We start from the raw sequence: 10,778 nt of genomic DNA on the forward strand, positions 1-10,778 counted from the left end.
ATTCACAGCCGATGGAATGGATTGGAAACAGAGCTGAAGGTATAGCGTGAGCAATTTATGATTGGGCACGTTGTTTGATATCTCAAGAGACATGTGTACAAGAAAACTTTGTGGGGGCGAGTTAACGCCTCGAGAAACGATGAGTCCGAATTTAGGATTGATGACGAGACATGGGCCGCTGCTGGTGAAGATTTCCAGTCAGCTGGACGGATGGATATAGGATTCCGCTTGACAAGGCGGAGGGACATGATAGAGATAGATTTGGGATTTTTGCTCTAGGGTTAAGACAAATGAACGGATTATCCTATACAGATACATAATAGTATACAACATACAATAGAGCTTAGAAGATGTTCATGTTTCCATCGTTGATGCCATTCTGGCCATTCTGGGCCTTTTATCTGCTTTGTGGAAGGATTTACGTGTTTTAGCTCTACTGCATCAGAGCTGTTGTTTGACAGTGATGGTTCTGGGTTGATGTTTCAGTGACATTTAATTCCCTGCCACTTACATCATAGTCTGTGTGCGTTGAGCAATCTGACTAGGGGTGGATGCGAGAATGTAATTAAGATATCTCATTTTTGTTGCCCATGATGATGAAGTTACACTGAAGAAAAGTCAGTTGCTGTCAGCTTCACCTCTCTTGAAGGGAATGCGTGCCCAAAGCTACCCTACCTACGGATCAGTTTAATAAACAAGCGCGGACTTGGTTGTGCTGCCCCATAAACGGCGCCGCAAGGGTCCATCGCGCATGAGTCGATTTTGTGAAGCCCACACAACTTCTTGACTTGAACAATGAGATTCTGATACGGCAGGCCATGATTGAAGTTATGGATGGGCAATAACAGAATATTGGGATTTCGCCTTGACAGCACGAGACTGGAAAAACTTTTGTAGTTCGTTGTAAACTTTGGCCAAAACAGAAGGGATGGGCAAAATGAGGCACCGAGAGATGAGATATTCTTAGCTTGAGTTGTTATGGCTGCCTAAGGCGGGAATAGTGGCACTAGAGACGCTGTAGAGTTTCGGCTGAAACAAGAAAGTCAATGGGATCGTGGCTACTGAGACGGAGAGGGGAAATAGTGAGTGAGTGAGATGATGTTAACGGTGACTATGGTAAGAGAGCACAGTTGTTTCTGCATAATGTTTTGAAACGGGGTCAAGTCAGTATACTCGGGTAAAACTGCTGGATGATGCAATGGAAGCTGAATATGCAGGGTGGTAGGGTATGTAGGACTACCCTGAATTGAACCACAACGTGTTCTGCTTGACACTTGATGCGTCCACTTTCTTCAGCCAGAGGCAGGGTGATTACCACCAATACTGTACCGATCACCATGTACGAGGCCCAACTGTCAAACCGGATGATATCCTTGCTGTTCCGTCATCCACTACTAGTTCAAGACGGGACCAGCTCGTGAACAAGACTTGGACCCTGTATCTTTTCGCGCACACACAAAAACGTGGGTAATTCTCAGCAATTAGTTCTGAACCACTCCGTACTCGATGGATACCTAATATGACTGACTCCCCAAGATATATCCAGTCCAAGTATCGGTTGAATAAAGACTGCCTCTGCTTGGTCTAAAAAGTAACTAAGCTATAAACCTAAGGGCTCTGCTATTCTAAACAAATAACCCGACACCCCTACGGTTAAGGTAGGTACGGTACGGTAATAAGGAGTGCGTAGTTGTCTCACTCACTTGGGGGAAACCTAAGCCTGGGGAGGGGCGGGAATCCACCTCAACCTTGAAAGTCCACTCATCCCAAATCCAAACCAACTTGAACCTAAACCAACTCCATCCCACCCTGTCTGTGTTCTTTGCTCGGCGGTCACGGTACGGTACAGTAACCACCACACACTAACACAAGTCGTCCTGCATTTGACTTCACCATTTCTTCACTCAAGTGATGAGGATCAACGAATTCTTCCTCCTTACCCCAGACTCCCTACCACGACCTCGCCCACTCCGATACGTCGTATGCCTTTTAATAGCGAGCCTTCATCGTCATAGACCTCATATCACCTTCGACAGTCTTGAAATTACTTACACACTGTCCCAGAAGAGTTCCACCATAACACTCGGCCTACCAAACGTAGATCCTGCATACAATATCCCATATCCTTCCTGTCGTTGATTCAATTTTTGCAGGCCGAATCTTGCTGCGCCCGACTCTCTTTTCCACTTGTCATCCTCCGATACTGAAATAACAGTCATTACACTGCGCCATCAACGTTGAAACCACGGCCGATATATCTCCGATGATGGGCGCTTCATTTGCATGTGCCTAAGACTTTAATTGAACTGGACACCGACAATCGCTTCTCGTGGTCTTTCTGACCTGCTACCGACACCGGTTGTGATATCCACGAGGCGCGCCGTCGTTCGCGCTTCATCATGGACGGTGCTTCACTTGTTACCGACGACCTTCTTGATCCCCCGCCTCGAATATACGAGCGACTTCGTCAGATAGCTGGTTATACATGGGATGAAAGCCAGCTACCTTTCCATTCTTCATACGACTTCTGGTAAATTCTCCGCTATACTCTGCGAACCTTCCATCATCAGCCCTCGCACTATAGCTGGCTTTCACCATGTTCATCTCATTTTCTGACCACTTCTAGGCATGTAATTGGCACGCGGTGGGTGTCGTCGGTGCCTTCGCCTTCGAGCTCTCACAATGCCTCGAGCCCAGGATCCGCCCTGAGGCTACATTCCGGCCGCCCATCCCCGTCAGAACCTTACGCCCAAATATCGAATATCGACGGGTATGATACTCAAGCAATAACGCCCCCAGCCTCGTCGTCCTCCAATATACCAAGCGATGCCGCATATATCGAAGAACCAGTCGTTGCTCGTTTATCATATCACGCCCTGCGGGAGGAGCGGGCTTTTCACATAGCTAAAACCTTAATTGCCACTTCAGATCCCACAGGGGAGCACATTGTTAAACCTATCGACTTGATCAGGCTACAGCCTCTTCCTGGCGATCGCGCACAGGTTGTTGTTTCCATATACCAGCATCCTGGACCCAACTATCTACTCGAAGTCCTTGACATGGGACCAGCTTTCTACAGAGCTCGCATACAAGGAGAGACATTCAGCTCATTACGGAAGAACGAACCCGAACTGCACCCGCCGATTTCTCTACAGTATTTTCTAGACTTTGCCATAGGTGCGACTCAATGTCTGGAGCTTCTTCACCACAACCTTGGCATGATTCATGGCGAAATTCGAGGCGATGCGTTTCACTTCAATATCGAAACTGGGCAGGTCAAAGTTATGTCTTTTGGGTCCGGGATTCGCTCGTTCGAACACGGCCTGACGAGCACGGGATGGTCATCGCTTTCGAAAGAACTCGGGGCACAGAACAAACTATTATATATAAGCCCTGAGCAGACAGGACGAATGCCTGCTGAGCCGGATAGCCGGACCGACATTTACTCTTTGGGTGTTTTATTCTGGACCCTACTGACTCAGAGGCCAGTTTTCGAAGGTGATAGCCCCCTCGACATCGTACAGGGTGTTCTTGGTCGGAGGATACCGAACGTCTCTACAGTGAGGCTTGATATTCCCGACGTGGTTGGAAGGATCATACAAAGATGCACGGCTAGGAATGTCCAGGACCGTTATCACTCGGCGAGCGGGCTTCGCCATGATTTGGTCAAGGTCCAGGAGTTTCTCGGTGACGGGGATTGGTTGGCACTTAAGGAGTGGAGGATTGGAACCAAAGACGTATCATCGTTCTTCATGCTTCCAGCAATCATGATCGGCCGCCAGCAAGAGCAAGCAGAATTAGACAAGGTCATTGATCGCGTCGCAAAAAGCCATGCCATGAACTTGAAGGGAAACACGAACCGGTTCTCTGACGGTTCAACCTTGTCAAACGATATGGCCGCATTTGATGACATTTCTAGTGAGGGAGCGAGCTCTGTGGATGGTACGAACTATCGCAGCGGTTCTTTTACCCACACTGCTTCTTCTGACCCTAAGTTACCAAAGACCAACTTCAACCCCTTGTTTTCTGATACCCAGACGGTGTCTGGCGATACCATTTCATCTTCACCATCTGGGACACTTCCGAGAATTGCCAGGCCATGGGAAAGACACCAGTCAATCTCAATTGAAACACGCAGTCTTGTCGATAGCTCAGGGCCAGATTCCCAAAATCGCCATAGCGTCGTAGAGTCGACAGCGTCCAGCCTGTCAAGACAGCTGGGGTCGGCCAAGTTTAGACGGCGCGACCATTGTGAGGTTGTCACAATCGAGGGTGCAGGGGGTCTCGGAAAGAGCTGTCTTGTTCAAAGCGTTTTAGCGGATGCCAGGCGGCGAGGCTACTGTGCCACTGCGAAATTTGACACCGCAAGGAGAACAGCATTTGGACCTCTGCTTAAGCTGCTTTCGTCCCTGTTCAAGCAAGTCTGGGGTGAGAGGAACACGGAGACTCCCTTTCACCAGGGCCTCAAGCAGTTCGTTCGCCCCGTCTGGCCAATGTTGCACCGTCTTCTGGGCCTCCCGGAGTTTCTTCTCGGCCCCCCAGAAGCGTCAATTGGCCGTTCAATCTCATCGTCTCTTCAGTTCGCCTCCATCAGAGGGAATGGAAAGTCTGGGTTGAAACGACGGGGGTCATCTCCTGGAAGTTCACCCAAGCCAGTTGCCAGGAACCCCAGCGTTGCTTCACAATCATCTTCAGACTTTCTTCGAACTGGTACATCCACCAAGACAATGCGGTTGATGAACATATTCCTAGATGTACTTCGCGTGTTCACTGCACACAAGTTCATCTGCTTCTGCTTGGACGATCTTCACTTTGCCGACGATGAATCAATGGAGCTCATATCCCAAATCATCGCTTCGAGGATGAAAATGGTCATCATCATGACCTACCGAACGGAAGAAATCACATGGGATAAGATCCAAAGCATGATTCATCTCCCTGAAGGCGAAGGTATGTATTAATAGATGCTCTAGTCCTATGAATGACGACTAATTACTACCAACAGAGTATCCTCGTTCTGGTGGTCCTTTGGTCACGCGTATAACATTATCACCGTTGGCCGAAGACGACATAGTTCAATACGTGTCGACAACACTTTGTCGGCCAAAGGAAGAAGTCTTGCCTCTTGCATTGGTGTTGCAATCCAAGACGGCTGGCAATCCATTCTACATGCGAGAGATGCTGAGTGCTTGTCACCGGAAGAAGTGTATCTGGTACGATTACAGAGACAGCCAATGGCATTATGACCTTGACAGGCTTTTTGAGCAATTCCAAGGGGAAAAGGATTACGACATACTTGATACAGGCTTCATAACACACCGACTATCGGAGCTTCCTGCAGCAGCACGAACTCTTCTCGCTTGGGCTGCCCTTATCGGCAATTCATTCTCCTTTGAACTCATCTGTCATTTGATGGGGGGTGAGTTTGATTACCATGAGGATGACAAGGGATCATGTTGTGCGACGTTTACACACAAAACCTATTCACAAGGAGAGGCAATTGCTGGTCTCCAAGCAGCCATACAGGCCTACATCATTGTGCCTAGTGAGACCGACGATCGATTTCGATTTGCCCATGACCGATACATTCATGCTTCAGCAGACCTGCAAGAATGCAATTCTCGGAAGATGCATTTTATTATTGCTCAGACACTTCAAAAATACTATGGCGGCGAGAACCAACAGCTGGACAACACAGCCTCACATATTTGTGCAGCGGTTGACATCATCAAGAGACGAATTTCAAATCGTTACCAGTATCGCAAACTGTTAACGAGCTGCGCCCAAGCCGCCGCAGAGAGCGGTGCGAAGCCCACCGCTGCAAAATACTATAATACTGCTCTTACTCTGCTCCAGGACGATCCCTGGACGGATGGTGAAGAAGATGTATCTTACGACGAAACAATGCAGCTCCACCTCAGAGCAGCAGAGTGTTATCTCTACATGGGCCAATATACCGCGGCGAACGAGATTCTCAACACTATTTTCAAGAATGGGAAATCACCATTCGACAAAGCACCAGCATACGTCTTGCAGTCAAGAATATACGCCCAGAGTGGTGATTCCGCTTCTGCTCTAGTTTCACTCAAAGACTGCCTAGTCGGCCTTGGAGTCACTGTCGATGATGAGCCAAGCTTCAAAAAGTGCGACGAGAAGTTCGAGCGCCTATCAATCCAGATTCAAACGATGGGACGTGGTGAACTCCTCAACTACAAGCAGGCAGAGGATCCTAGTGTCGCACCTGTCGGAGCCGTGCTGGCCGAAACCATTAGCGCTGCTTGGTGGAGCGACGGCTTACGGTACTATCATCTCACTCTCATGATGGTCGAGATGCATCTCGAAAGGGGCGCGTATCCACAGTCTGGAATGGCATTCCTCTATCTTGCGATGATCGCATTGTCCCGGTTCAATATGACACAATTTGCGGTCGAGCTAGGCAATACGTCCCAAGAGCTGCTCTACCAATCTCGAGACCCTTTCTTTCTCGCCCGTGGTTTGATGCTCTACTCAATATGTATTGGACATGTTCACATGACGATGCCCATGATTATGGCTCAGATGGAGGATGCCGTGGAGTATGCATCAGTCGCTGGTGACAGGATATCAACCATCATGAGCTACGGCGTGTCCTCGGTTTTCAAGTTTTTCAGCGGAGAAACATGTTCAGACCTCGAAGGCTTCTGCCAATATGGCTGCGAGGAAATTCCCAACTGGTATGCTGATTCTAGAGGAGGTTCAATACTCATCGCCGTAAGGCAGCTCTGCCGGGCTCTTCAGGGCAAGACTCGCACTAGCAACGCCTTGGAAGTCATGAACGACGAGACACATAACGCGGAGAACTACAAGAAATGGCTGATCAGCTGTAGCCGTAAGAGCAACCGCTCTGTCACCTTCTATGAGAGCTTCGAGATCATACCCCTATTCCTTTACGGACATTATGAACGTGCCGTGGAAATTGGAAGCCACGCCGTTGATCAACTTAGTATGCTCTGGTCAGCGCACAACAGTAGGTTGATACTGTTGTTCCACGGCCTCGCTCATGCTGGATACCTGCTACAAAAGCTCCAACTCCCCTGCTCTCCAATTGAAGACTTCTCCTCGCAAGTCGAAGAGGTCATAAAGGAACTGCGCCGCTACGTCAAGATGATGGATGAGTGGTGCACTGTGTCTGACATTAATTACCTAAGTTGGATGAAGTTTCTGCAAGCACAGATTGAGGAATTATCTCTGAATCATGGGAATGCCATTCAGCACTATGAGCAAGCATTAGATCATGCAGCTGAGCATAATTCAGTTTTTGATGAAGCTCTTGGCAATTATCTCATGGCTGGCATGTTCATTCGACGACGTGCGCGTCGGTCAGCTCGAGCAGCACTTCTTGAAGCAGTGGGCTTATTCCGGCAGATGGGGGCTCTTGGTGTTTCAAAAGCCATCGAGGAGGAACACAGCCTCTTACTACACGGACCTACAAGAAACTACCGTACTTGCGATACTGGTGTCCAAACCGACTTTGTCGCTGATGCCACCTCAGTTCAATACAGGACTGGAGAGGCAGAGGACGGTGGAGATCTTGCACGCATCCCTTCCAACACGATGAACATGGCCGATCTCAACAAGGGCGAGCGCATAGGGGCATGGCGAGGCTCAATGAACATCCAGGCCGAGCCCGGGGCGGGACTGCCTGCTCTCGATATGATCGATCTGCACGCCATTCTTGTCTCGTCGCAGGTCATCTCCTCTATGCTGCAAGTTGACGAGCTTTTGAAGACTATGTGCGACGTCATCTTACAGACTTGTGGTGGTTCAGCTACGCTGGCTGCCATTGTTGTCCAGGAGAACGACATTAATACTTGGTGTGTAGCAGCAAGTGGTGATCCTGAGAAAGGAGCTTCCGCCCATATACCAGGTATCCCTATATCAGGAACCTCACTTATTGCAGAGAATGTTGTTCTCTACTCTACTCGCTTCCTTGAGTCAGTCTTCGTCCCAGACCTGATATCTGACGAGCGATTCGGCAATGTCAACGAGTCCTGGCTTCAGAGAAACCCTGTTGGCAAGAGTATTATTGCGATTCCGATCTGTCATGGCAACAAGCCTCTCCTTGGCGTGCTCTATTTGGAGGGTGAACCGGGCGCATTCACGGATCGCAACGTCACGGTCCTGCAGCTTCTTGTCAACCAGATTGGCATAAGCTACTCGAATGCCCTTGCGATGAAGAATGTCGAGAAAATATCTGCAGAAAACCGTTCTATGGTAGCCGTTCAGAAGCGCGCACTTGCCAAGGCCCTTGAAGCAGAGACAAAGGCCAAGAACGCGGAAGCGGAAGCCAAGCGAAATGTCAAGCTGGCAGAGGAAGCGGCGAAGGCTAAATCCATCTTCTTAGCCAATGTGTCGCACGAACTTCGCACTCCTCTCAATGGCGTAATCGGCAACTCGGAGCTTCTCCGCGACAGTGATCTGGATAAGGATCAGCTCGAGATGGCCGACTCGATTCGAGTATCCGCTGATCTGCTATTGACGGTGATCAATGACATCTTGGACTTCTCCAAGATGGAGGCAGACAAGATGAAGTTGTACATCATTGCCTTCAACCCCGAAGACATGGTCCGCGAAGTCGTCCGAGCCGTTTCATATAGCAATCGTGAGAAGACGTCCAAGAAGAATGTCAAGATCGTACAAAACATCAACCTACCGCCCATGCTAATCTACGGCGACCCTATCCGTCTACACCAGGTTCTGGGCAATCTAATTGGAAACAGTCTCAAGTTCACCGAAGATGGTTCGATCACTATTGGTGCTCGACTGGACAAGGAGACAAAGGAGCACGCCACTCTTACTTTCTGGGTTCGAGATACTGGCATCGGTATCCCTCCTCAGCAGTTAGCCAAACTGTTTCAACCCTTCAGCCAAGCGGATGCTAGCACGGCTAGAAAATACGGTGGAAGCGGTCTCGGTCTCAGCATCTGCAAGTCTCTCATTGAGACAATGATGAAGGGCAAGATTCGGCTCGAGAGTGAAGAGAATGTGGGCACAACTGCTTGGTTTACTGTCACGTTCGAGAAGGCCAAGCCTGATGTTGCTGCAGGAGACGCGCAGACCAAAACCACGCCATCTGTCGACCGATACTATGCAGCAACTTCACCTGTGGAGAGAGCGGAATCGCCAAACCCTTATCTGGACTTGTCTAAGGTACCCAAGGATGAGATTCGCATTTGTGTTGCTGAGGACAACCCGATCAACCAAAAGATCGCTATACAATACGTGCAGAGATTGGGGTATAAGGGCGTTGTTGCATACGACAACGGCCTTAAGGCTGTGGAGGGGCTCCGGCAAAAGGCCAAAGAGGGTATACCATATCACGTTGTCTTGATGGACGTCCAGATGCCGGTTCTTGACGGTTATGAGGCGACAAAGCTAATTCGGAAGGACTCTCTCGATGCAGTGCGCACTATTTTGGTCATTGCCATGACCGCTTCTGCTATTCAAGGGGATAGGGAGAAGTGCTTGGCTGCTGGTATGAATGACTATCTCGCCAAGCCAGTTAGATCAGAGATTCTGAAAAAGAAGCTCGACGCATATCTCAGCGTTGAGGTAAGGGAATCCGATATTGCTAGATAGAATCTTCACTAATATGACGCAGCACCCACCGCCAAAGCCAGAATCTTCTCCAGCGCAACACGACTCATCATCCACGCCTAGCCCCCACACGCATTCCGGAGTCGCTACTCAAAGATCTAACTCATCGCTTGTTCTCCCATCTCCTGCAGTCAAACCGAGTGTGGCAACAAAGGGATTGGCCGAGGTGTCTCTTGATCCTATGCAGGAAGAAGCGGTGTTCAACCAACCAGTTGACCAGGCGGCTCTACAAGCACAAGACAGCCCTGTTTTCAACAGAGAACTAGAGCCATCGCCACTAGCCATACGTGGCAGTTCACCTCACTCGATGAATGCCTCTGGCCTTGGTCGTGTTTCAAGTGATGATCGGTCTGTAGACACGGCGTCAATCGCAGACAGCTCAACCTCCCAGTCACAGAAGCGACTGCCTCGGAAGCTTGTCAAAAATCGCCGCAACAGCGAGTCTAACAGCGAGCGACCATCCCTTAGCAACGTATCTAACGACAAGTCGCGAGGCGTTCTCAAAAAACCGCAACGACAGAGCACGACGAATCTTGTTGAAGAGGGCCAAAAAGCAGAGAACAACTATTACAGTTCTGGAAAGGATTCTAGCAAACGCACTAGCCTGACGTCCTCTGCTTCATCGTTGAAGGAACGAATTTTTCCTCATTAGGATAATCAAGATACGTTTGCTTGACCTCGTCAAACAAAGCCTCATCAAATTTCTGGCGAGGCACGATTCTTGCAGGCTCTGAATCCTCACATAACTATCTATAGCACCTGGCCTGACCTATTTGATAGGCCTATTGTATATGGCGAAGGAGCACCAATGGATGATAGGGATTTATGGTCGTGCTCAAATATGGCAGGGACTATTGGGGATGGAACTGAATGTCTATGCGGACAATGGAAAAGACACTCTATATGGTTGGTATTCTCCCACCTCACAACCTTTATGTTATTGGGCATGATCTAAATTTTGTATAATTGTTTTTACTTCAGCGAGGAGCATTTGAGGAGGATGGGGGCTTGTATTGAGGCGCAGATGAGCGAGGACATTCGATTCTTGATCGCTAAGGGGGTAAATGCTATGTGGTGGGCTGTTTGGAGCCTCCAAGATAACTCGTTTTTGCTTTATTCTGTTCTTGTCGCGGAAATCATCG

The 10,778-nt window shown here is 49.1% G+C and overlaps 1 protein-coding gene across 1 annotated transcript; it reads left to right on the forward strand.

Moving 5' to 3' along the window:
- Positions 1–2,399: 2,399 nt before the first annotated feature.
- On the forward strand, positions 2,400–10,288 carry FSUBG_11156 (serine threonine kinase; the record flags this gene model as incomplete). Its single annotated transcript, XM_036675808.1, has 4 exons — positions 2,400–2,530; positions 2,627–4,950; positions 5,006–9,591; positions 9,641–10,288. The coding sequence occupies 4 exons, from the start codon at positions 2,400–2,402 to the stop codon at positions 10,286–10,288; spliced, it is 7,689 nt and encodes a 2,562-aa protein (XP_036533387.1).
- Positions 10,289–10,778: the final 490 nt, after the last annotated feature.

Source organism: Fusarium subglutinans (assembly GCF_013396075.1).
Source record: "Fusarium subglutinans strain NRRL 66333 chromosome Unknown NRRL66333_c0000205, whole genome shotgun sequence".
Lineage (NCBI taxonomy): Eukaryota > Fungi > Ascomycota > Sordariomycetes > Hypocreales > Nectriaceae > Fusarium > Fusarium subglutinans.